At 36.7% G+C, this 27881-nt stretch overlaps 1 protein-coding gene across 1 annotated transcript in view; it reads right to left on the bottom strand.

Annotated features, from left to right (window-relative positions):
- LOC116463206 (nesprin-1) overlaps positions 1 to 27881 on the bottom strand; it is a 532426-nt gene that overhangs the window by 299760 nt on the left and 204785 nt on the right. Inside the window, exons 33-42 of the mRNA XM_032146204.2 lie at positions 24912 to 25072; positions 22763 to 22913; positions 19432 to 19659; positions 19063 to 19161; positions 17178 to 17365; positions 16666 to 16789; positions 14344 to 14510; positions 8264 to 8417; positions 5388 to 6016; positions 2379 to 2558 (exon numbers count right to left, since the gene is read on the bottom strand). Coding sequence (XP_032002095.1) covers positions 2379 to 2558; positions 5388 to 6016; positions 8264 to 8417; positions 14344 to 14510; positions 16666 to 16789; positions 17178 to 17365; positions 19063 to 19161; positions 19432 to 19659; positions 22763 to 22913; positions 24912 to 25072 — 2081 coding nt within the window. The remainder of the gene's footprint in view (positions 1 to 2378; positions 2559 to 5387; positions 6017 to 8263; positions 8418 to 14343; positions 14511 to 16665; positions 16790 to 17177; positions 17366 to 19062; positions 19162 to 19431; positions 19660 to 22762; positions 22914 to 24911; positions 25073 to 27881) is intronic.

Raw genomic sequence — 27881 nt, 5'->3', positions numbered from 1 at the left:
AGAAATCACAATGTAGGATAATGTTTAATAATATAGAATAAAGTTTGCACAACATGATTCAATTGAAAATGCCTACAGTAATAGTCTACATCATATAATGTGCTCCAAATTTTGTTTAATAGGCCTTTGTACATGATGTAAAGTACATGTTGAGGGTCACTTTTTTAAATGCATATGAATGTCCAATTGTTCTAGTATCATTTATTGAAAACATTATTCTTTCTCCGCCAAACTTTCTTTATATCTTTGTCAAAACAATTGACTGTATATGTTTGGGTCTATTTCTGGACTGTGTTCCACTCATTTATATGTTTATCCTTCAGCCTGTACCACACTGAAACTAGCTAGTATAAGTCCTCCAATCCTTTTTCATTTGTTATTTATTCATTTACTTACTTACTTACTTATTTATTTTAGGTACCAGAGTTGCCAGCAAAGTCCTCCAATTCTTTTTGAAAACTGTACTGGCTATTCTAGTAGGTCTTGTGCTTTTATGTATACATTTTTAAATCATCTCGTCAATTTCTACAAAAATTCTGTGGGTATTTTAATTGGGATTGTATTGATATAAAAAAGACCTCAATAACAAAAATATCACCCAAATCGGCCAACTTGAATATTTAAACAGATATACAGATTGCAAATAACTTATCAAAATATGCTCAATATCAGTCATCAGGGATATACAAATTAAAAACAAAATGTGCCAATTCTGAGCACAATGCCTATGAGTTAGTCCTGCTCCACAAGGAAAGTTAAAGACACACACACACACACACACAGATGGCTCTACACATCTAGTAGAATGTCAAACAAGCAAATAAACAAAAACGTCACAATACCAAGTGTTAGAAATTATGTGGAGCAACTGGAAATCTTACACAGGACTGGTGTGAGTGCAAAATGGTGCAACTACTTTGAAAAATAGTTTGGCAGGTTCTTATAAAGTTAAACGTATATTTTTGCTATACAATCCAGAGCCTCATTTTTAGATTATTTACCCAAATGAAATAAAAACTTACGTACATGCAAAAACTTGAATGTGAATGTTTATAAATACTTTATTTATAATCGTCCAAACTGGAAAGAACCCAATTGTCCATCAACCAGTAAATGAATGAACTGTAGTACACCCATTCAGTGGAATATTCAGCTATAAAAAATGAATGAACTGGCCGGGCGCAGTGGCTCACACCTGTAGTCCCAGCACTTTGGGAGGCTGAGGCGGGTGGATCACGAGGTCAGGAAATCGAGACCATCCTGGCTAACACGGTGAAACCCCATCTCTACTAAAAACACACAAAAAATTAGCCGGGTGTGGTGGCGGGCGCCTGTTATCCCAGCTACTTGGGAGGCTGACGCATGAGGATGGCATGAGCCTGGGAGGTGGAGCTTGCAGTGGGCAGAGATAGCACCACCGCACTCCAGCCTGGGTGACAGAGTGAGACTCCATCTCAAAAAAAAAAAAAGAATGAACCATTGATACACACAATGACATATGTTGTGCTAAATAAAAGAAGCCAGGTCACATTCTATGTGATTTTGTTTATAAATGATTCTAAGAAGAGACAAAACTATAGATGTGCAAAACTGATCCCTGGTTGCCAGTGGGCTAAGGGCAAGGGGAAGAGATAAGGCCATTTTTTAGGTGGTAGAACTTTCATTGTGAAATTTAACAGTTACACAACTGTATAAGTTTGTCAAAACTGATAGCATTGCATATGAAAAAAAGTAAATTTTAGTGTGTTTAAATTATACCTCAATTACAAACAAGTACAACAAAACAAAAAAAATAGAAAATTAAAAGTTAAGGCTGTCATGGTAGCACTGCATAACTGTTGACAACTCCTGCTTTATGCACTGAATTTCACATGTAATTTTCTTTTTTTTTTTTTTGAGAAGGAGTCTCACTCTGTCTTCCAGCCTGGAATTCTGTGGTGTGATTTCGGCTCACTGCAACCTACACCTCCGGGGTTCAAGTGATTCTCCTGCCTCGGCCTCCTGAGTAGCTGGCATTACAGGCACCCTCCACCACACCCAGCAAATTTTTGTATTTTTAGTAGAGATGGGATTTCACTATGTTGGCCAGGATGGTCTTGAACTTGTGACCTCAGGTGATTCGCCCGCCTTGGCCTCGCAAAGTGCTGGGATTACAGGCGTGAGCCACCATGCCTGGCCTATAATTGTTATCTCAAAGCAACATTCTCAATAAAGTTCTGTAGAAATAAGTAAATTTTCAATGTTATGAAAGTGACACAGAATACCTAAAATGGTAAAAGATATTTAACTACTGATCACATCAATGCTAAACAGGCAATGTCCCAATGTCACAAAGTAAGTGGGAAGTTAAAACAAGAACTGGGTGGGGTTTGACTTACTTTTCATGAATTAGTCTTTTGGTATCATCCCAGGTGACCTCTAAGCGGTTTATCTCCCTGTCAACTTCAGGTGCAAAAGCTACATCTTTCTGGGCAATTTGTTTGGCTTTGTCTTTCAACCAACATAGTTCATGCTCATGAGAATTCAATTCATCTTCTAGCTGATTAAACACTCTTAACCTGTGAATTAAAATGTTATTTTCCTATTAATTTGCTAAAGGTAGTAAACGAATATTTCTTCTCCATAAGTATATGATGAGTCCATAAAGCACTCATTTAGACAGCTAGAAAAACTTTTAACACAGAAATTAAATTAATGTTTATCAACGGATAAAGGTACTTTTAAAGTTAATTTTGCAAAATAACTCAGACTGTACCTCAGAAAACATTGAAAGTCATTCTTACTACTAACCATCAACCTTCTATTAGGTTTGTATTTTCTTTCTACTTTGCTTTGACAGTATACGATTTTCAAAACTAAGGCTGATCTCGTAAGCTAACTAGGTAAATATTTATTGTAAAATCATTGGTAAGAAATGTTTCTGGGCCATGAGGTTCAATCCATGTAAATAATAGTGTTTAACAATTACAGTTGTTTCATTCAATATCAAATTAGCTTTACTGAGCTCTGTAATATATATATATATATATATATATATATAAAACTTAAATTACCTGCCTTGTTGAAAAGATTGCCATAAGGAAATGATAATTTTTGTCCCTAATCTATTAATATCTGAGCATTTATAAAAAGTGGCCATATCACCAGCCACAGTGGCTCATACCCATAATATCAGCATTTTGGGAGGCCAAGGTGGGAGAATTGGTGGAGACCAGGAATTCAAGACCAACCTGGGCAACACAGTAAGACCTTATTTCTACAAAAAAAAAATAAAAAAAAAATTTAGCTGGGTGTGGTGGTACATGTGTATAGTCTCAGCTATGTGGGAGGCTGAGGCTGAAGGATCACTTGAGCCCAAAAGTTTGAGGCCACAGTGAGCCATGATTGCACCACTGCACTCTAGCCTGGGTGACAGAGCATGACCCTGTCTCAAATTTTTAAAAAGGTGGCCACATAGAGGCAGCCATTGACTCTTCATTCTTACAGTTTGGTATAGGACTGTAGAGTTCACACAACGAGTCTACATGCTTTATCCCATTTAATTCCTAAAAGATGGTGGCTGGGGGCAGGTGTTCTTATTATCCCCACCTTACAAGAAGAGAAGAGGTTTTCCCAAGGTGGCACAGTGAAGCATTAGTATGGCTGGAATTTAAATAAGTCCATTAACTCAATAGAACATTTTCTGCACCCGATGTGTGACTTTGGTGAGTGCAGTGTTGTGGGTACTGATGCGGCTCTTAAGCTCACCCTGGGCTTTCTACTCCAGCAATTTTAGGATCTCCTGTCTGCTCGGTCTAAGAAGGCCATGCCACCCTGCAGCACCAATGATACTGCTGGCATCCAGGGTGAGCAACACTGGGCACCTTGTTCTCTCTTTATTCTGGAGGCTATTTTTTCTTCCCAAGTATCATTCCCTTTTGTCAATTTATTGTTAAACTAATCAGATAATTTATTGCCTATAAAGGGTATAACCTCAGGAGCCCAGTTCTAATATTGATTCCACTATCATCTGACTAAATCTTCGACTTAATGTTTGATTCTGGTTAAAAGGAAACAACCAGCAATGGTCTTGTCAGGAACAACATAATCTTTACCAATTATGATACCTTGGCATGAATGCATTTCAGCTGTTTCTTTGCCCACTGAAAAAGAATGGAAGAGAAAGTGGCCCTGAAAACAGGAGTCAGAAGGTTCTATTAAGAAGAAAAAAAGATTGAAAAGAAGGCTACAGTTTTAAGAAGACAGTTACTTTTCAGATTTACTAAGGGAACTTATCTTTGACCTGTTTGCTTCTCAAATGAACTCACCTGACAAAAGCTCAGCTTTGCTTACTTAAACCCACTCCTCTGCCTCTCCATACCTCTAAGCAAACAGTTAAAAGTAGTTGTAGAGGATGACTCTGCCAAGCTGATTGGTTTCACTTTAAATGAACACAGAGCTCAAATCACAGTTCATCACCTTCCTAAGCTCCCCTCTACAAGAGAACTGTTTCACACCATTTTCTCTCCTCCAACATCTGCCCTCTCCTCTGAACTAATGAGCTTGCACCAGTCTCTACCAAGAGGCTCTCAGCCACCAGGGAGGAATTCCCTCATACTTTTTACCACCAAAACTACTAGGATCACTCCCTTTCTCTTCTGCCTTCATTCTTGTTACAGAAGATGAGTCCCTTCTCCCATCAGTAAAAAATTGTTTAAAAATAGATAATAAGATCTACATATTCTTTGCTCATAAACAGACTTTAGGGAAATCCAAAGAAATTTTAGTACTCCTCAAGTGTCAAATTAGTCATTAATCTTATCTTCAAAGTGGTAAAAAAAAAAAAAAGAAGAAATTGCTAAATATGGTACTGTAAACCAAAAAGTATCTGAGACAGGTCTCAATCGATTTAGAAGTTGATTTTGCCAAGGTTAAGGACATGCCCAGAAGAAATAAATATGAAATCACAGAAACAGTCTGTGGTTTATACCTTTCTCCAAAGATGATTTTGAGGGCTTCAACACTTAAAAGGGGAAAAATGGGCTGGAGGGGAAAGAGAGAGGATAAGGTTAATCCATACGTTGCAATAGAAAAGAAGCAGGCAGGGAATAGTCAATTACGAATTCATCTCGCGCTCAGTAAATCAGCACTTTACCTAAGACAAGGTGAACATAGAGTAGCATGGAGATATTTAACCTTTTCTCTGTATCTATCTGTTTAGGAACAAAAGGAAAGGCAGCTTCTTGCATGACTCAGCTCTCAGCTTAATTTCTTTCTTTTGGTAGAGTGAATTGGGGTCCTGAGTTTTTATTTTCCTTGGACAGTACTAATAAAGTTTTGCATAAAAGTTAATTCCAGAACAAATACAAAAGAAAAGAGACAAGTGGCTGTGACAGTTTCCTATTTACCTCTGCTGAAGAGCTTGGCGGGTAGGTTCTTTCAATCGCTCTTTGTCAGTCCTTTCTTCAATGTCCTCAATGCTTTTCAGAAGCTCCTCTTTTTGGTCTTGGAATGATTTTTTCAGCACTGCCAGGGCATCTGCCTCACTCTGCTTGGTTCCCAGAAGGTTCTGGATCCTCTCTACCTCTCCACAGAGCTGATCAGCCGTGGCTCTGCAGGAAGTCCTTTGCTCAGAGCTCCCGATTTTCAGATGGTATTGGGCTTTGGAAAGAATGCCATCCAGACTGACGGCAGCAGATTCTAATGCTTTAGCATTTTGAAGAGCATCATTGAGGTCCTTTTCTATCAAATCAGACTCGTTCTTATTCATACTGTTGGTTGCTTCCACTGTTTGCCTCAGCTGGTGGAGAATGCCGGACAGAGAGGCATGGCTCTGGAGGAATTCTGCCAAATGGGACAGGGCAAGCTGCCGCCTCTCCACAACTTGGCTGGCCTCCTCAAACAGCTGGAAGCAGTCCTCAGCCTTTCCCTGCAGGAGGTGGAGGTCCTCAGCACGGCCCAGAGAACCCAACTTTGCTAAGTGACCCTGCAGACTCTGCAATTCACCCTTTTTGCTCTCTACTTCTGCTGCGTGGTCCTGGAAGGGAAGAGAGAGTTATTGATTCCTGAGATACGCTACAGTCTATGACAGAGGTATTCTACAGGATTTGTGATGTGAAGATCTATCATAAGTGCCATGGATAGTATAGTACTTAAAGGTCATCTACAGTGAATCTTAGAAAATTCACAAAATTTTCTGTTTTGCTCATCCGCATTTTTCACATAAAACACAACCCTGGGCCGGGCACGGTGGCTCATGCCTGTAATCCCAGCACTTTGGGAGGCTGAGGCAGGGGGATCACAATGTTAGGAGATCAAAACTATCCTGGCTAACACGGTGAAACCCCGTCTCTACTAAAAGTACAAAAAATTATCCAGGCGTGGTGGCAGGCGCCTGTAGTCCCAGCTACTCGGGAGGCTGAGGCAGGAGAATGGCATGAACCCGGGAGGTTAAAATTTTAAATTTTAAAAGATGCATGTATGTGAAAAAATTTTAAATTTAAAAATTTAAAAGATGTATATGTGTATACATATACATCTTTAAAAATCTAAATGTTTAATTTTTTTAACTAACAATTTCTATCCACAAAATCCATGAAGAAATCTTTTTCCATTAAATTAGTTCCAAATCAGAGTTGTATTTTATGCAAGACTTCTGCGTAGGAAATTTGACTAGCTCACAATAAATCATGTTTAAAATCTAGCAAAAAATTGGCAACATTCTCAGTGGTTTCCATTAAATAGAAATTATCACCTATCTTAATCTTGACAACAATGACTTTAAGATTCCCCTGTTTGACTACTAAACTTTAGATAGCTTCCTCTTGACTGCAGATCCTGACCTTTTTTTTTCTTAGAGCATTTACTTTAGAAAACTTGTAATTGTAAATTCATTCTCTGCCCCTTTGAGATGTAACTCTTCTTAAAGCTCCGGCCAGTTTTTTCTACCTCCATAGTATTATAGTATTTTTCTGAAGGACCTGGGAGCCATCCCTTTGAAATGTAATCACCAGTGAAGATAGCTGCTCTCTCTCAGTCTCTTTGGATGGTAGAGCCTAAATTCACTGGGCACCTTCCCCCAAGATGTAAAACTATCTCTTGTCCTGAAGGTAGGAGAAAGTTGCTTTTCCCTGCCACAAAACCAATTAGTGAACCCAGCAAGGAGTGAACACTCAATAAATATGAAATGTTCTATTGTTACATGTTGCTATATGCGTACTATATAGCTTATCTCCATTATTTCAATGCTTTATGATCAATATCGGAATTTTTGAATGTTTTCTGGTGCCAGGATAGATATAATGTGTTGGGGACTCAGAAAATGATACCCTAAAATATGTCACTTTGGACTTTAAACTGAGAGAACCTGGGGAGCAGCAAATTCAGAGAAGAGCTTTTCCTGATGCTCTCTTATCTGACTAAGGAAAGTTCCTCCAGAAGGAATGTAATCATCAACCAGGGAGGAATAACTCACAGGAAAGTCCCTTAAGGTCTGACATCTCACTTGGAGAGGCTTTTAGCGCAGGCTGCCATCTGTAATTCTGAGGTGTGCTACCTGAGAAACTTTTTCTGCATAATAAGACAGCCTTTGTTAACAATGCATTTCCTCCCCTCACCCTCCCATAGCTTGTCCCTACTACCCTCCTGAAGCCCCAGCCCCTATTTCTTTCTGTATAACATAAAAACTTTAGTCATCTGGTTATTCTTAGAGTCATATTTTGTGGGACTCCCATACAATATGCACATAATAAATGTGTTTGCCATTTCTCCTGTTAATTGGTCTATTGTCAGTTTGTTTCATAGACTCAAATTAATTGAACGTTCAGACAGCAGAGGAAAAATCTTTTCACCCCTCCATATGCATAATTTATAAATAAGGGAAATAAGCTTTAAATCACTTTAAAGCTGAATAGTAATTCAGAAAAACTATATCCTTAAAGTATTTGAATTCAGTATTAGTTTTCAGTATTGAAATAAAACAAACGGAGAAGCTTAAAAATGGACATTCTTACCACTTTATCTTAGAAATCATTTGCTCCACTACGAAGAGAAAGTTTCTTAAGATGGTTGCCAATTTTATCTGAAGTGGCTTTATCTGCTTAATTTGTCTGCATAATTCATTGCCTTAACTCATATGCTCAATTATTAAAACATTTTCATATAAATAAAAAGTTAAATTCCCACCATTTAAACTTTTTAAAAAATGTTGCATCTCTTTTTAATTCAAGAACTTTTTTATGAAAAAATTCTTCTTCAATCTTAAAAAAAGAACAAAACACTTTACCTTATGCCGAGTAAGAGCTACTTGATGGTCCATTATGCTAATCTCAGAAGTAGTTTGTAATTCACTGATAAATAGCTTAATCCAGACAGAAAAGGAAAGCAGCAGCTCATCAAATTGCTGGTGTTCAGCAACCACAGACTGAAGAAAATTAATCCTAGGCAGACAAAGTATTAAAGTTAAAATGTCCCATAAATAAACAGAAAGGATTAATGATATATTTTGGGAATTAAGCTTACCCAAGGGCAAAAGCAATGTTGTCACACATGAACACTCTATACCTCTTGATATTTTTTACTTCCCAAACCCTGCTTTACTCACAATCTTCCCTGTCTCAGTGAACATTGCCACCATTCACCCTGATGGTCCTATGAGGCACTCTTCATCTTGTCCTTTCTTTATGAGCACATCTAATCTATGGATACCCTCTTAGCATAACATATGTTCCAAAATGAAATTCCTGTAATTCTGATGCCTTAGTATATGTTATCAGTAATAATTATCATTATGTTCAATTGTTGTGTGCCACAGAAGTAACCAAATTTTTTAATCAATTGTGTCTTTAACCATGGCTAGCCTAAGACTTTTGTCATCCATAGACAATTATTTTACTTTTATTCTTCTTAAAAAGTGGTTTATAGTCAGCTGCAGTCCAAAATTTGCTTTTTCTTTAAGGAAATTCATGGAAAGGACTCTTACAAGTATTCTAAAATACAGACTTCTGATAACTTTGGAGACTATACTATTGGACTAAGAAAAAACTTCCATGGCTGGGTGCAGTGGCTCATGCCTGTAATCCCAACAATTTGGGAGGCCAAGGCAGGTGGATCACTTGAAGTCAGGAGTTTGAGACCAGCCTGGCCAACAAAGCAAAACTCCATTTCTACTAAAAATACAAAAATTAGCCAGGTGTGCTGGTGCACACCTGTAATCCCAGCTACTTAGGAGGCTGAGGCATGAGAATTGCTTAAACCCAGGAGGTAGAGGTTCCAGTGAGCTGAGATCACACGACTACACTCCAGCCTGGGTGACAGAGTGAGACTCTGTCTCAAAAGAAAAAACTTCCAGGACTCTAATTAAAAAGCTGATACATTCATGAGATTTGCTAACCCAACATTAAGCAGAACAAGATTTAATTACATGGGATTGAACTAATAGATGCCTGAAATACTTTTTTTTGGTGGTGTTTTGTTTGAAACATTGCTGATTCTTTTTATGTTTTCCTTTCCAAAGTCAAGATAACTTTTTTTTTTTTTTTTTTTTTGTTTTGAGACGGAGTCTTGCTCTGTCCCCCAGGCTGGAGTGCAGTGGCGCGATCTCGGCTCACTGCAAGCTCCGCCTCCCGGGGTTCACGCCATTCTCCTGCCTCAGCCTCCCGAGTAGCTGGGACTACAGGCGCCCGCCAACACGCCCGGCTAATTTTTTTTTTGTATTTTTAGTAGAGACGGGTTCCACCGTGTTAGCCAGGATGGTCTCGATCTCCTGACCTCGTGATCCGCCCGCCTCGGCCTCCCAAAGTGCTGGGATTACAGGCTTGAGCCACCGCGCCCGGCCAACTTTTTTTCTTTGAATTGTCTATAGCTTACAACAAATTGGGCAAACTACACTTCTGTAAGCAAAATTTGTAGCATATTTTTTCTCTCTACTTGATTTTTCCAGAAATTGGAAACTATTTGTGAGTATTCTTAATGTATGGTAATATAGTTATTTGTATAAGTTCAATATGTTTTGTCACAGGACAAAATTGGAAACATTGGTTATTTTACCAAGGCTTTGACTGGAATGGCATATTTTCAGATATGATCAGACTGCTTTGAGGAATTCAGAAAAACTTTACAGAACCAATGAAAAGCCCCTTGGGAAGATTGGCCTTTTATTTTTCTATGTGATGCCTTTATAAAATTCCTGACCTGTGGTAAGTAAAGAATGTCACTTTCTGACAGGGCCAGGAATCTCAAATTATATTGGGACCTTGAGAAGAAAGGAATTCACCCAATTCATATGGATTATCTGCAGGCACAGATAAACCTTTGGTTTGGTTAATGCTGAGAGACTTTTGAAAGTCTAATCTGAGATTTCTTATGAAAAACGTACCAGCAAAGCCAATTTTTAAAAAGCCTGTATGGCCAATCACTAATCTTGCTGCACTTTATATGGATAATTAGGCCAAGTATAATAAGACTAAAATTTATCTTGCAAATAAGTTGGTCCTACTATGATTTGTCTTTGGTAGAAATTGGGGGCTAGAGAGAGAAAAATTATGTTAAAAAAAAAAACTGTAGTATGCATGTTACTAGATTCTAACTTTGCCCATTGTTTTTGAGTTTTTATTATGTTCCCACAATTTGGACTGAATCCTGAATTCTTTCATGGCTACAAGTTTCCAAACTAAGGTTTTCTGAATCTTCCTTCCATTTTCCTTATTTTATTTATATATTTATTTATTTATTTTTGGAGATTGAGTTTCGCTTTTGTTGCCCAGGCTGGAGTGCAATGGCGTGATCTTGGCACACTGCAATCTCTGCCTCCCAGGTTCAAGCGATTCTCCTGCCTCAGCCTCCCGTGTAGCTGGGATTACAGGCACCTGCCACCACACCTGGCTAATTTTTGTATTATTAGTAGAGATGGGGTTTCACCACATTGGCCAGGTTGGTCTCAAACTCCTGACCTCAGGTGATCCGCCCACCTCGGCCTCCCAAAGTGCTGGGATTTACAGGTGTGAATCACGATGCTCAGCCAAAACTGCTTTTCTTAATGCCCCACAAACTGAAGCTAGGCAACTAAACTTTGGGAGAAATAACAGAAACTTGTAAGTAAACAACCTATGTGCCTGCTGATGTATGGACTTCTCAGAAAATTCACTTGACCATTCATCTGAACTGAACTACAATCCAGAAAAATCTGTTCAGATTGCTACTGCAATCTGAAGATGCTTCACAAACTCTAGAAAAACAAGTCTATAGACTACTCTAGATATTAAACTTTGTTTTTCTTCTCTTTCCTTAGAAATGCCTCTTATTAAAGATCTGTTTGCCTGCATCATATATAGAGGCCCAGCCCATTTGCAATGCCACCTTCTGGAATGGGACACAGCTATTTAACTTAACTGTTCTATTCTCAGGACTAAGAGACTGACTAAAGAAGACATGGAACAATATATTTCAATTTGCATTTTTTCTGTTTATCTTAATTTGCTTTTCCACTCCTTTGTCTATCTCTATCAAATAACCTTTTTTTTTATTTTATTCAGACAAAGTATCACTCTGTTACCCAGGCTTCAGTGCAGTGCTGTGATCACAGCTCCTTGTAACTTCAAACTCCTGGGCTCAAGCGATCCTCCTGCCTCAGCTTTCTGAGCAGCTGAGACTACAGGTACATGCCACCATGCCTGGATACTTTTTTGAAAAAAAATTTCTTGTAAAGATGAGGGTCTTGCTATGTTGCCCAGGCTGGTCTTGAACTCCCAGCCTCGAGCATTCCCCTCACCTTGGCCTCCCAAAACTCTAGGACTATGGGCATGAGCCATCACACCCAATCTCTATCAAACAAACTTTAACACAAATCTCTTCAAAATTGTCCATTTAGCTTTTAATATGTGAAACGTTTTTTAAGTTTCAAAATGGGAACTGAAGGAAATCAAAATATTTTACTCCAAAATATATTTCTTTGACAAATTCTGAAATGGCCCTGCAAAGCTGCCTTTTAGGGGGTAAACTTGCTTCTGTAGATCTGTAGAGAATCTGCACTAATGCAGCTAGCCCTGCCTTTGTCCAGGTCTAGGAAAGATGAACTGAGAGTCAAACACCATAAAGATCTGAAAAAGACCTTTACCATCTATTCTCTTTGAGGGCTATACCTGTGAGGTTTCATCTACATTACAAGATCAGCTTTGCTAGCCAAGCCTCTGCCTTTCTCCCTCCAATAACCTGTCTTACCATGAAAACCTGTTTTGGGCCATTTTCTGAGCTCACAATCTTTCTGTAACCTCAATATGGTATATATTCTGTATGTCAGTGGAGGTGGGGTCTCCACTCCGAAGGCTCCTGTGTATATATATTAAATAAATTTATATTCCTTTTCTATTAATCTGCCTCATGTCAGTGATTTTCTACCCTCTAGGGGGCCAAGGGCCTTAGCCCTACAATCCCCCCACTGCCCCCACTCCCCTCTCTCCCACCCCCCACACACTATACATTGATTCTGTGTTCTTCTCTCCATTTCCACTGCCCTCATCCTGGTCTAAACCTCTTCACTTCTTGCCTGACCTTTAACAGCCTCCTAACTGGCTCCCTCCCTCCCATCTTTGCCTCCTTACAATATACTCTCTAGATAACAAGTAGACATGATTTCATGTGAACAGGGCATTCCTTGTCCTGCTTAAACACTAGGTGGTTTCCCATTGCACTAAAGAAGGCAAAACCCCAAACTCCTTACTGTAGTCTACAAGAAACCTCACATCATCTACGTCTCTGGCCTCATCTGACACAGCTCTGCCCCACATTCCCACTGACCTCTCTGTGGTCAATAAAACCAACTCATTACTGCCTTAGAGCTTTTGCCATTTTTGCTCCCTTTGCCTGTGTGGGTCTGCTTCCTGCACAGCCCACAGATCTTAATCAGATGTCATCTCCCCAGAGATGCCTTGCTTGACCCCCATTCTAAAGATACACCATCCTGAAGTCCCTGCCATGCTACCCTGTTTTGTTGTCTTCATATTACTGAACATTGCCTGAAATCGTCTTGTTCGTTCACTTTTTTAGTTATATATTTATTTTCCGCCCAGCTCCTTCCTCCCCTCTCTCCACACCATGGACCTGCCTTGCTTATTGCTGTATCCTCGGATGCATGTGTAATAAATGAATTAGTTAATAAATAATAGGCGATTGGAGATCAGAATCCAAACGTACTAAAAATAATACCTTAATCAAAACTAGTATTTATTAAAATGGTTTGTATCCAAAGTTCAACTTTTAAATCAGCTTTCACATTTTAATATTTACAAAATCTTCTACACATTATCCTTATATACATACATTATATTTTCAATGCCTTCACACATTGGTATCACTTTAAAAGTCTTTTACTTTCCTTCTAAGGGATAGGCAGAGGGCAGATACTGCTTTGTTTGACAGAAAATTGCTCACCTTTCAAGAGATGGCATCAAATCTTTCCGTAAATTTCTGAACCCATTCAAATGTCCCTTTTTTTGATCCTATAATACTTCGCTTTCACCCCTCATTGTTCCCACACTAATCTGTAAATTATTTGGGGTTAGGTTTTGTTTATTTGTATGGCTTTTGGTGTCTGATATGGTACCTTGTACTCAGCAGGCACCTGATATATATTTGTTGATTGATCGAATACAGGAATAAATAAATAATAGAATAAATATAAGCTCCATGAAAGCAAAGGATGAAACTCTTTATTGCTGCTATTTCCAGCACATAGAAAAGTATGCTACTCAATGTGGAAACTCAATAAATATTTGCTGAATGAATGAATTTTTTAAATGGTCAGAAAGATTAAATGCCTAAGATCACATGGGTGATCAATATCAATTTAAAGATAAAGTTTGTTTTCTAGTATATTGGAAAGGTACAGATGCCAATTGTTAATCACCTAGTTAATTAAGATTTAATCCATTTTTGCCTCCATTTATCAATAATTTTCCTTGCTCTCTCCAAAAGATCTATATTAAAATGAAATGGACTAGCCTATGTATATAAAATGCCTCTGGCTGAGAAATGCCATGTGAGATAAAATTTTAGGTACCATTTTTTTCCTATATAAAAACAGCTTAAGCAATAAATAATACAAACATTAGTAATCCTACTCTCTTTAATCTATTTCAACTGGTTTAAAAACTTGCCCTTATTTTAAGACTAAATTGTGAATTGAGATTCATCAGAAATGCTCAGTTTTGTGGACCTTGATTTTCAAAATAAAAGTTTTCTTCGCTTCTGTAGTTATCAGGTGAGTAGTTGAGTTAAATAAAAGTAAACAAAACTATGCTTTCTTAATTTATATGCTTATCATTTAAAAACAAATGAACAATATTAGAAGATTTATCTTTTAGAACCAACCTTTTGTTAATGATCTGTGGTAAATCTCTCCATCTCTCATCCAACTTCTCCAAATGTAGTTTCATCATTTTCACATCATCTTTGGAGGCTACTGAGAACAATGATTCCTTCAATTGCAAAAGTTTGCTATAGAATGAGGCCTGGGATACAACTTCATTTTGCAGTGCCTGAAAAATACAAGACATTACGGATCTCATCCTAACAGGACTGAAAAGTAAGGACCATGAGACACAGGCGGCTGTTGTCCAAAGGATTTGCATTCTTGCAAAATGCAAGTCATTGGGGCCAGACTGAAGAGAGTTTTTATTACTTGATTTAGAAATGGATCCACTTAACCTTTTAATGGAATTTGGTTCATCCACTTAACCTTTAGTGGAATTTGGTTCCATTCCATTAAAGGTTAAGTGGATCCATTTCTAAATCAAGTAATAAAATGCAACTAAAACCTGAATAAGTTTTCTGGAGTCTGAGTTATAAGTTAGGCAAATCTAGAAGCTGTAGAATTTCCTTCACGATGAAGAGACTGAGTAGGCAAAGAGAATCAAAGAAAAACTACTGCCGGAGAGACTCAATGCACAGCTAACAACAAGAGAGATGCAATTCTAGCTTGAGACATGTTCTCCCTCTCTGTTTAGAGACTAGATTAGGCTAAACTGGAGAGCTTAAGGGCTCTTTATTTTACTTTTAAGCAACAGAACTCCTTTATTTTAAAAATGTAATCAGGCAACGAATCTCTTAAGTGCTGTGAGGTGCATAAAAGTTGTGACTCCTACCTAACAAGAGATAAAATATAAACGCTCCAATAGATAGGTAATAATAATAAAAAAAATGTTAAGTGAAATGATAGGTATGGCACAGCAGATAGTAAGTAGATGCTTGTCAAAATGCTCTCCTTCCCTTCCTAGTGAGGCCACATATGTGATACAAGCAAGATTGCTAAAGGGATTAGAGGAAGGAGCACACAGCCTGTGGATGACAGGTGAGATCATAAAGCAGAACTGTGACTTATGCTGGGTACAAAGGAAAGAAACAATGCAGGGTGCAGAGCCAGGAGGTGGGAATGCACAAGTCAGGTCCAGCCCACAAGGTAAGACCGCCTTACTGATGCAATGTCAGGATGCAGGAGTAACAGAGTCTGCAGTCCTCTCAGTCATATGGCACTTAGTTTCCACGTGGAGATGGGCAGCAACAGTTTTACATGCCCATGTAGAGCCTTATGTCAGTGTCCTCATTTATAAGGAAAAGAGCTGTGACGTCCCTCTCCTCTGGGAACACCCCACGTGTATTTGCAAGAAGACAAGAACCAGATTGTAGATCAGGATTGCCCTTTATGCTTAGGGCAGGAAACTGACATTACAGGTTTCTGAGAAGGGACTTTGTGGAAGATGAGTGCAGACACCAGTGTTTAATAAACCAGAAAGGCAGGAGAACCAGAAGAATGGAGTACCCCCCAAGTCAAGGAAGGAGAACATTGGAAGGTGGGGCCACAGATTCCGATGCTACAGACACTGGTGACAGAGTTTTCAGAGAAGCGATTACAAAAGGCAAAAGAACGTAGCTTCCTCTTAAAAATCTTATAAAAGTTGATGGGAGAAAGTTGGAGTATAAATCTGTAATACGATAAATCTCTTTTGAGAAGCAATTTTGACTGTTGAATTTTCCAGCATAGACAGCATCATTTAAGGCAAGTTATTAATCTCTAGAAATCAGTAGTAACATTGCCTTTAGCTTCAATTATACTCAAAGATTTTCTTTCTTTAAGTTTAAAAAATTGGCTTCTTCAAGTACGAAATAAACTTTGTCTTTCTACCTATTACCTACGTTTGTGCTCATTCATTTTTTTCTGTCTTCCATGAGAATAATCATTACTGTGACTTCCTTCTACATTCTATTACTTATTTCTTTAAAAGAACATCCTTTATTGCCCAAAGTTCATATAATTACAAAAGTAGAGAGATTATACCTATTTCCAGCCTCAGAAATTATGAACTGATAGCCAACCTCTTGCATCTATATTCCTACCCATCCTTTCCTCAACTCCTTTGCCAAATCATGTTATTCAGATGCCAGGCATTACATTACAGGATTTTCTAACACATCATGGAAATTGATCATCACAAAGTTCTCATTGTTAGTTTCTCTCCCTTTCAGGTCATGGTTGCTTTCTTCTTTTCGGAACACCCTGATGTCAAATGATGCTTCAGGAATCACAAAACCAAAGCAAGAAGGGAGATACAAGCTTATTTATTTTATTATTTTAAATAATGTAACTGTAACAAAAAGTATTTTATTTTTTCCTTCCTCATACTTCCTTGAACTTGCCTGTATTAACTGAAGTTCACCTTCCACTTTGACTCTGTCTGCAGAAATGTCCATTTCTGGGGAACTGGCTATAGCTTCACCCCGCTCTAACCAGGTCGAAAAGGATGATAGTTCTTTCTCCAGCCTAAAGGAAGTAGAGAGCAGAAACAAATTTATTGAAAATTATCATGCTAGCAGATTAAACCTTTCTGAAGTTGGAGGGTCCAACACAAACCATAGTAAATACAGTCTCAGTTATCTCAGTCTTAGATGTGCCAGCGCAAAAATCACTCCTTTTATTTTCATTTGTGTTCCTGCACTCACGTTTATATTGGATAACATGTAAAAATCCATATACATCCTCTCCACTCTTGGGAATCTTTGCCTTACAAAAAAGATCAAGAGTTTCCTACGGTAGACCCACAAGTTCACGTCTTTTGCATCTGGGATAATTATTCCCCATCACTTAAAGAACTGCTAATCCAGAATTTCCTATTTAATAGTGCAGCAACTCAAGGAAAAGTGCTGCTCACCTCTGCCAGTGGGCCAGCAGATTCTCCAGCGCAGTCTGTCTCTCCTTTGCCCTCCTTAGGATGTCCTCGTATTGCTGCTGTAGAGCCGCAGCCTCCTGCACACAGGAGTCTCTATTCACAACCTTCCTGGCACTGGCTGAGAAGGCAGTGATCGCGCTGCTCAGTGACTCCAGGGCCTGGCAGAGATCCTAAGAAGAGTGCGAGAAGAATGCAATGAAAGCACAGGAGCCAATGAGGCCTGCGTTTTTCGTTGACACCCATCATCGCAAAATATTTTCCCTCAGTCATAATAAACAGGAATAGTACTAAGAATGGGTACAAATATACAGTTTGATAGAAGAAATGAGACTTAGTGTTCAATAGATTAGTAAGGGGACTATAGTTTACAATAATCTATCCTATATTTCAAAATAGCTAGAAAACAGTTTGAATGTTTCTTGCATAAATAAAACACAAATATTTTAGGTGATGAAGGTCCCAATTCCACTGATTTTACTTTTACAAATTATATGAATGTATTAAATTATCCCAGGTCTAACCCCAAAACCAAATAAGAGTTATATCTATTTTAAAAGGTCTGTGCCCATGATTTGCAGCAAGACATTGAAAATGAGAAGAAAGTGACTTCATAAACACAGAAGTAAAAAATGAAAATAGAGACACTTCTCCAAATAAGAATGCGCTGCTATTTATCTGAAAACTTTCAACTTTTCCTTAACAATTTAGGTAACTTGTGAAGATTATTAGTCATTTTATGCTAAATATGTATTTAAAAACTCTATTCTTAACTTACAAAACCCACATGTAACATGCTATAATCGCAACAAAAAATACATATAAAAAGTTATGGCTGAAGAAGCTGCTGTCTATCTCAATAGTAATAATAATAATAATAACAACACAGTGCCTCAGAGTGTGGCAGGCCTTGCATTACCAGCTTCCCATGTATTGACTCTTTCCATCTTCCTGAGAACCCTAAGAGGTATGTTCTTTCATTACCTTCATTTTACAGATTAGAAAATCAAGACACAGAAAAATAACTTGCTTTAGGAAATCTAAGTATCGGAAAAGTAGAATATTAGCCTCTTTGGTCCTCCATTATTAACTTAGTTGTCTGTAAAAATAATTTCATCACACTGAATTCTCCTACTTTTCCTCATTTTTTGTATTAAGAAATTACGAATAAGTAACACAAAAGTATATTCTCATTATCAATATTTAAACAATAGAAATCTCACTCCTCCTTCCAGATGTGCCTTTGTCAATGGCTTGTTTTCTATTACACACATCTTATAAATGTTCGTGCACACATGAACGTGCAATAGGAATCATATTTGTATTCTTATTAATTAACATATGGTAGCATTTCTTTGTGCATAATTCTCCCCCTTTGTTCCTACCCCTAAATTCTGCCAGAGCCATCTGTTTGTAGCCTTGCAGAAGATTCGCAATGATGAGAAAAGCCAATTATTGGAAGCAGATCAGTGAGGATATATTCCTTAAACATCTGAGTACGGTGGGTTAAAATCTGAAGGCAGCTATACACATATATTTTTCCTTGCACGTATACTTTTTTGTAATGCTGGCAAGAGGTAACAGGGTTTATTAAAGCTAAGCTCTAAAAATGTTACTCATTCTAATTAAAAGAGAGAAATATATTTGAAATGAATACTCCCTTAATATACATCTTTAATGAAAATTTATTCACATCCTTACATGTCTTGGATTATATAAAGTGAATACGTTAGATCTATACAATTACTCAACTAATATAAACATATTTCCAATTTCAATTCTCTTAAAAAGTTTACTGTATTTTCTTTTCAAGTGGGAATTATCAAATTTAAAGTTGGTAAATAGTAGGAATGTTGAAGCATACTCTTACCATATGTTCTTGAAGAACTTTGTATGTTTCTGTAGCTGAAGAACATATTTTAATTGGAACAGCAAGTTTATCTTCAAATTCAGACACAGATTGCTGGATCTAAAACATTGGTGCAATATAAAAATAACAGTGGGAAAGATACATAGCAAGACAAAAAAAAAGTTACTGAGAAAATGGCATACCTACCTTTTATGGATAACTTTTAATGTAATTATAAAATGCATTCTTTAAACATCTAAAATCAACATGTCCCATTATTTGACAAATTATGTCTTTCTCTTATTCCACTATATGTAAAGTATTTATTGCATTTACCCACAAATACAATGTGAAATATGTAAACTTAAGTATAGGTGGACCAATTCTTACCTTTCTAAGGTTCTCTTCAAACTTTTGCTGCTGAGATAAATGTCCCAGGATTGTTCCTTCCAGACACTGTGCATGCTCTCGAAGCTCTTCCCAGTATCTTCTTATTTGTGTCAACTTGGCTTTAATTCGAGCAGATTCTCCAGTGGTAACAAATTGAGCAAAAGACTGGGCTTCTTCTTCTAATCCTACAATGCTGCTGAGCTGACTTTCTATTTCCTGAATTGTGACCTAATAGTTAAAACAAGAAAAATGACAATGTAGGCTGAGCAAGCTTGCCTTCCTGAAATGATACAATTATTTGCGAAGAGGGAATATTTCCTTAACTGATATTTGAAGACTTGGATGGTTAGAGCACAGGTGTGAGCAAACACCATGTGTTTGGGGAGATGAGATATGCCGAAAATGTCTGCAAAATACAGTAATGGGTTGGGGGGTGCTTGCTGGATAGAGCATACGGAGAAATAGCTACTCTTGCTTGCAGTGAAGTAAGCAAGGAGATGTCCCTGGGACACTTACAGTATCTCTGAAGGTACAGAGAATTATCTGTTTACATTATGAATTAGGCGTTTTAATTAACTGAGCTGGGGAAGCATTGTGTTTCAGTAACTCATTAGAATGCTAAATATTGACATTCACTTATTTTTCTAAAATTCAGTTGAGTATTTTATATGTTACTAAAAGGTTTGATAACTGCACACCTACCTAAAAGCAGTTTTCCTTTTTCAAACTTATCATCTATTCTTGATGCCAGTGGTTTCCAAAGCTAGAATGCACTAGGACCATCTGGTCCCTATTCTCTGGGATTCAGACTTACTAAGTCTAAGGCGGGGCTCAAGAATTTTCATTTCTAACAAATCTCCAGGTGATGCTGAGGCTGCTGATCCAGGGACCTCATTGCTATGTACTCGACAGAGAAAAGCCCACATACTGTCATTTCAATTTATTTCAATTGGGGGAAGAAAGGACATTTTACCTGTTAGCCAACACCGGAAAAATACTGATAACTATTAAGGAAGTGTGTGCATGTGCACACGTGTTTACGTGTGTCTGTGGAGTGTCTCTCACAAACATAGAAGCTTGTTTGTATATAAGAAGATGAAAATCATTTCTCTGAGAAAAAGGGCCAAATTATTCAACCAAAATACACGAAAAATTCAGCCAAGTCTCTGTTTCAGATTATTTAAATGGAAAATACTATTACCCTAGAAAAAAAATAAAGTTTTGACTTCTGTCTAGATGAGACACCATAGTCAGAAATAATGTCTGCCTAGTTGAGACAATCAGAAATAATTTACATAAGATTAAATGTTGGATAGGCATCACTTATTTTTATTTTTCATATGAATGAATGAAGTGGTATATCTCATCAATATTTGTTATTTGAGCATTAATACAGGCTTTGCTTTGCTGTCTTTTAAGATTATATTTTTTAGAAAAATTAATCATAAATTCAAAAAATATAGGTTGTCTACAAAGCACTAATAATTGTTCTAGTTGCTTGTAACACATTGGTGAAACAAACTTAGTTAAGAATAGAGCTCTTAGTTATTAGAGTAATACTTGCCATCAACAAATTCATATATACGAATCACTCAACCATATTGTTGGATTGTGGTAAAAATAAATCCATCCAAGAGAAGAAGATGGAAGATGAACCCAGCATATTTCTTATCATTTATCAATTATAAGTTAGGAATAAGAAATCAGTCATTTGAAATGGCATGTAATAATGAACAAAAGTGGGCTTAGTGTATTTATCTTCCAACAAGGCAAATGCTTCATTTCTTTTAATCCTAAGATCATTTTAAAGGGAAAACACTATTACAAGTGTTACTATATTTTAAACATTTCCTATAATGTAATCTTCTGTTTGGAAATAAAACGTGAACCTAATAGACCAATTTCCATAGGACAGTGTATTCCACTGTAACTTTGCTTATTTCTGGCAAATATCTTTTTCATGGTATTCATATTCACTTACATAGTTTAGATAGTTTTAAAAATGCCTTATTGGATGTATTGAAATGTATTTCTAGTCTGATAAAATAAAAATAGACAATTGAATATATATTTTAAGAAAACATGTAATCTTTTTTTCTGGAGAATAACAATGAGATGACATTAGATAGCTGATATATTCCAGAAGCTCTGGAATAAGGGTGGAAATAATAGTAAATGAATTATAGAAAGAATAAATACGTTGAAAAATGTGTGTTAATTTTCAAAAGGGGACATTTTTGAGATAAAACTATTTAAATGTGTTATTCTTTTTTCTTAGAATTTAGTGAAAATGATTAAATGACAACTTTTAAAAACAATTTTAACAATTAAAAATATTTAATGAATATTCTTCCATGGCCTCACATCTATTTTTCCTGGTATACCAAAGAAGACATAGCAGACTGTGTATATGACACTCCATGTATGCTTGATTGCAAAAGATGTGTGAGAAGCAAGGATGATCTGCACAGCGGGTAATCCTATCTGAGCAACATTGCACCCTCCCACCCTCCACATGGTAATGACTTGTTCTGAGCCAGTGTGAAATGTTCCCTCACCTTGGTATTTATTTTACTATATTTAATTGAATGAAATAGCCGAGGGTTTTCCCATTCCAAAAAAAAAAAAAGCTGAGGTAGAAAAAGTGGCTGAATTTTGAAAATGTGTGGTATAAAATTGTATAAAAGAAAGAGAAATAAACACTCCACGCCCCCTTAAGCCCAATTTTCTTCTTGAACTGTCTGAATGAAGGATAGACTATGGCCAATGATAGTCTACCCACCTGGTCATTTCAGAGCTGGGAGAGCTAAGGAATCAGAGGACCTCTCTCCACGCTCCAAGGTCATAAATGAAAACATCATAACCATGGAATAGAACTACTTCACTTAAGAAAGATGCTTTTCAAACTCCTCCTTGTGATTGGTGCAGGTAAGTACCACTAATACTTGAGTTAGACATTGGGAATGGGATTTTAGAGTTGTACAGAATGAATACATTTCATGTTGTATAATGAACCGGCAGAGCATTCTATTGAGGTTAATTCAAAATCAAGGAAAAGAATTAATGTAACCATAAAAATATTTTAATGATATTTCACACAATATTAACTTTGAATGCACAAGTCAGACAATGTGAATACATAATTCCAACTATAAAGTGTTGCCCAGTATTAATCCAGACCTCTTAGCTTGGTAATCTGTGTGAATTTAATTTTAATAGTCACATTGCAATGAAAGTCTTGTCCTGGGACCGAACAGCATTTGATGAAATGTAAGAAAGTAGTTCTTAAAAGCTAGACATGGATTATAAATATAACGTGTGAGCAGGTCACCTTAATTTGGCTGATTTGCATGTCCATGGCAGATGACGAAGTTTCCAAGGCCTTGAGTTCTTTCTCTTTCTCAGTTATCCAGACGGACAGAGTCTCAAAATTACTGCCAAAATGATCCCACTTGGTTTTCACCATTTCCATGGTTTTAATACTAAAATTAACCAAATTAAGTAAATAAAACTCAGTATTTTAATAGAGAACAACAACACATTTTCCTTGAAATCACCAGGTGAAGAGATAATGAAGACATTTGTGACCATTTCAAAGTTGAAACTATTCACGCTAAAAAAAAAAATTGCACATTTGTTCTGAGTAGTTTATCAGGTTTTCCTATCTTCTCTGAGAATGAACTTTTAATGAGGCAGTATCTATACTTTGAGTGAAACTGCACTTTGAACAAAATATTGCTGGGTCCAAAGGGGTTTGAATCCAGGTATAATCTAATTAAACTCTGCATTTGACCAGTTGTTGCCAGGACTTATTTTTATAGACTATGCCAGAAGAGATTTCAGTGTACACAGCCTTTCAACAGTCCTATTTCCAAAGACATGTTCTTCTTACACTTAAAGGAGAGACACTGCAGTGATGCTTTCTATGGAAAGACCTTTATAAACTGCATCTTATCAATCAAGACAGAGCTCATGATCTCAATCCCATGCTGCCGGGCAAGAACTGTTTCTATTATTAGAGCTAATCCTGCGATGTATAATCTTTGTGACTTCAGCCATTTTCATAAATGTCTTATGGTCCTGATTCCAAAAGACGTTTATAAATTCTTGTACATGAGCACCCTAACTACTTTTAGACAACTTAGGTTTTATTTGTGACAAATCTAGTGAACAGAATTTCAACTATAGATTTCTAATTTGTATTAGCTGTGCATGTATAACCAGGTGACTACGGCTTTCAGTTTAGAAAAAGACTAAGAAACTAACAGTGTATAATTGAACTGGTAAGTCCTTGGGTTAAAAAAAAAAAGTGAAAGAAATGTCCCTGTTTACCAAAAGGCACTTGAAGACATCAAGAAAAATACAGTGGCATCATTGATTGTCAAATTAAATACTACTGCAGTCTCAAATTTATACCCTGGATGTGCCTAATGCTGTCAGCAGTACAGGTAATGCAAGCTGTGTTATATTACAACTTTTTAAATTAAATAAAGTTTAAAATGGCTATTCTTAATAGAATGAGCTTCCTTTCTAATAAACTCTAAGCTTTACTATTTCCATAACTTGATAGAGAATATTTAATGTAATATAAAGTCCTCAAAATTTCAAGTCATAATTTGTTTTAAATAAAATATGTATCAAATTTTAAAGTTTAGGCAAATGTAAAATGTTAATTTGGAGCTGTTAATAGTATTAAAAACACATTTTACATTTTAAAATCCACCTTAGAAATGATGGCCTGTCTCTTAATAATAACATGCTGTTATGTAGCATTGATTTGCCACTAAATTACGTTAAAAATAGAAATGTTTAGCCATGTTGTTTTAAATAATATTGGCTGTATCCTCATATGTTTTTCCCCTCCAAACTTTTTTGTATATATTGGGTATATAACAGGATATCAACAGGCCAAGCAGTTTTTTTTTTTTCAGATAAACAAACATTAAAAGTTTAAAAATAAAATAGATTTTTAAAGTTAATTTCTGGAAAAAGCATATTAGCCAGGATAACTTGAATACCGAGGCACTGTAAACAAGCTCCAGGAGCTTCTTCAGGTTGGAGATATATGGTCTATGTGATGTATATTTAGGCCTGGAATCTACACTAACAAAATATCTCCTTTTCGCTCTAAATGGTGACAGCAGAATAATATAGTAAAAAATTATTTTAAATATTAGTTCTTTTTCAAGATTCCCTCTACAATGTACAAAGGCCACAGAATAGAATAGATATGGCTTTCTCATGAACATGATCAGTTTAAGATGCAAAACCCACATCCTTTATATTTTTGGGGCTCTGTTATAGATAGTGGTTTCTGTATTAGCGATACTTTCTTTTGAACTGTGAGTTGTTTCCTCAAAACATGCTGAAATACACAGACACTTTGAGATTTTAAAAGAATGTTTTGAATACAAGGTACAGGAAAGATTGTATGAAACTTTATCTCAGAGAAGAAAGTTTAGGACTTGTCAATCACATACTCTTCTTCAAGCGTGTCTTCTAATTTTTTGACTTGTTCTTTGATTGACTTGGCCTGCTGTTGAAGCAGCTGCTTATTTTGGGGCCCAAGCGGTATCTCTGAAGCTTCCTTTACAAGGTTCTCAGCCTGGACTGCAATACTTTCTGTCCGTTTAGAAAACTCCTAGAAAAAAATATTATGATCATTAGGTAGGCACTTTATATTATTTATCTCTGCCCTCAAATAAAGTGCACATATTGCATACAGAATAGATGGGTGGATGAAGAGATCGATTCATACATGTATGGATCTTATATTGTTCTTAACAATACATCTGACTTATTTCCATATGGCCAAAATAGACACTTTGCTAACGCTTTTTTATTTTGTTTTATTTCATTTTTTTGAGATAGGGTCTTGCTCTTTTGCCCACGCTGGAATGCAGTGGTGCAATCATGGCTCACTGCAGCTTCCAACCTCTGGGCTCATGTGATTTTCCTACCTCAGCCTCCCAAGTAGCTGGGACCACAGGCAGGCACTACCGCACCTGGCTAATTTTCTGATTTTTGTAGAGATGAGGTCTCACTGTGTTGCCCAGGCTGATCGTGAACTCCTGGGCTCAAGTGATCCTCCAGTCTTGATCTCCCAAAATGCTGGGATCACAGGCAGGCGCCACCATGCCTGGCTAACTTTTTAATTTTATATACACAATCAGCTATTTACCTTCATAGTTATCCAATAATACTCACAAAAATTGTTTCTCCTTTGTTCCCTGGTTTTGCCTCATTGTTTAGAATTCTTAGATCCATTATAATAATTAACTTATTCACAAATATGTTTACTTATTACAGGCCAGTTCACAAAATCAATAGTGATTGATCATAGAGATAATAGATTTCTAGGCCAATGAATAGAAAGGTTTATTTATTTAATGTAATAACTTAGTCAAAAGAGACTATCAATGATCTTTGGCCAGGCATGATGACTCACACCTTTAACTCCAGTATTTTGGGAGGCTGAGGCAGGAGGGTCACTTGAGGCCAGGAGTTTGAGACTAGCCTTGGCAAAATGGCAAGACCTCCATCTCTAGGGGGGAAAAAAAGGGGGGGGCCAGGCATGATGGTGCATGCCTGTAGTCCTGGCTACTCAGGAGGCTGAGGTGAGACGAGATGGAGGCTGCAGTGAGCAGGCATAATGGCACCACTACATTCCAGCCCAGGCAACAGAGCAAGACTTTGTCTCAAAAAAAGAGAGAGAAGTAACCAAGCCATTTTGTTAACTAGTTCTCTGAAAACAGCTATAATCTAATCTTAGTGCTGTTAAATATTATTTATTACATACATATGTATCACATGATGGAAAGAAAATTTAAGTTTTGAACCAGTCAAGCCTGGGCTAGAATTCAGGATCACTAGTTGTTTGACTTTGGTGAATTATTTTCAGGCTCTTTCACGTAAAATGCAGATGATAATGCTTTTCTTAGAAGGTTACTGTTAGCATTGTATTAGCAATCTTACTTTTAAAATGCCTAACACTCTGGGAGATACTGATTATTGTTTTTTATGTCTCTCATACAAACTTGAGAACAAAATGATTTATTAGGCCCATATACTTATTTTCAATAGTACTGAACTATTTTAATTGAAAAGTTGATTTAGTCTTTATGTGGCTGGTAAATATTAGATGTTACCTGAATTTTGTCAAGTAAATATATTGAATACTGAATTAAAGGTAAACCCAGTAATAACCTAAGTGAAAAAAATGTACTTGGTATCTCACTTCTTCTCATGTAAGAGAATCTCACAGGAGGTTTAAATTTTGATCAACTCCTTTCTCCTAAATGAATAATGTAGAAATATAAGTATTTTTCCAAAGTCAGCTTTTCAGTAAGAGCATCTCCTAGAATTATTACATAATACCATATAAAATAGAGCTACTAAATGATACTACTATATCTTCATGTTTAAAAGACTTAATGTTCTCATAGAAATATCACAAGTTTGGCCAACAAATATCAGTGTTGGCCAAGATTGTGCCACTGCACTCCAGACTAGGTGACAGAGTGAGACTCTGTCTCAAAAAAGAGGAAGAAAAAATCAATGTTACTTCAGAGAACTACGTTGCAATTTAAGAGAATAAAAATGAATAAGTACAGCTTCCTTATGGCATAGAGATTTATAGTACACTAAAATATGGTAGTTGCTGATGTCACAACATTAAATTCTTTGGCTAAAGCACCCACTGTAACTATATGTGACAGTCATTGTAGATTCAATTGTGAAGATTACAAATCATCACATGATCTCTTAGGATCCCATGAATATAATCAGAGGTGAAAAATAAAGTTTTTTTTTTTTTTTTTTCTCTGCTAGTGTTTCTCAGAACCCAGGAAAAACATGGAAAAAGTAATGTTTGAAAATGCTTATATACATTCAATTTTAGAGCTTTTTATGTGACCTATGTATGGAAAAAGCATAATGTAGAGAAATCAAAAGAGCAGAATGATGTTGATAAAAAACAAAATTAAACAAAAACAGAATAAGATTGTAAGGCCTTATCTCTAACTTCTTAGAAAACATATGAGTGGCAGCAGGATGCATCAGGTAAAAACTGACTCACATTAGATTGATCTGGGATAAAACCTAGGCTCTGACCTTCACTAGCTGAGTGATCTTTGGCCACATCTCTCTGAATTTTCCTTTCTTCATCAGTAAAGCCATATCTTATTTTGAAGATTAAACATGATATTGCTATGAACCCTCTATCACACACACCAGCACACAGCGGACACTCAAGTCCCTTAGCATAACCATTCCTTAGCACAACTACTCAAGGGCTATGAACTTGAATAAAGGTTTGTAATAACAAAGCAAAGTGAGCAAAGAACTAGAGAAGAACAATGATTCTAGATCGGCAACGAGCATATGCAATTAGTAAAATGGCTCTGTTTTTTGAATGAAAAAATAACGTAGTGACTAAAGGTGCGGGCTCT

Source organism: Hylobates moloch, unplaced genomic scaffold (assembly GCF_009828535.3).
Source record: "Hylobates moloch isolate HMO894 unplaced genomic scaffold, HMol_V3 SCAFFOLD_29, whole genome shotgun sequence".
NCBI lineage: Eukaryota > Metazoa > Chordata > Mammalia > Primates > Hylobatidae > Hylobates > Hylobates moloch.
The sequence above is the reverse complement of the archived record's forward strand: the minus strand, read 5'-3'. Positions and strand labels throughout refer to the sequence as shown.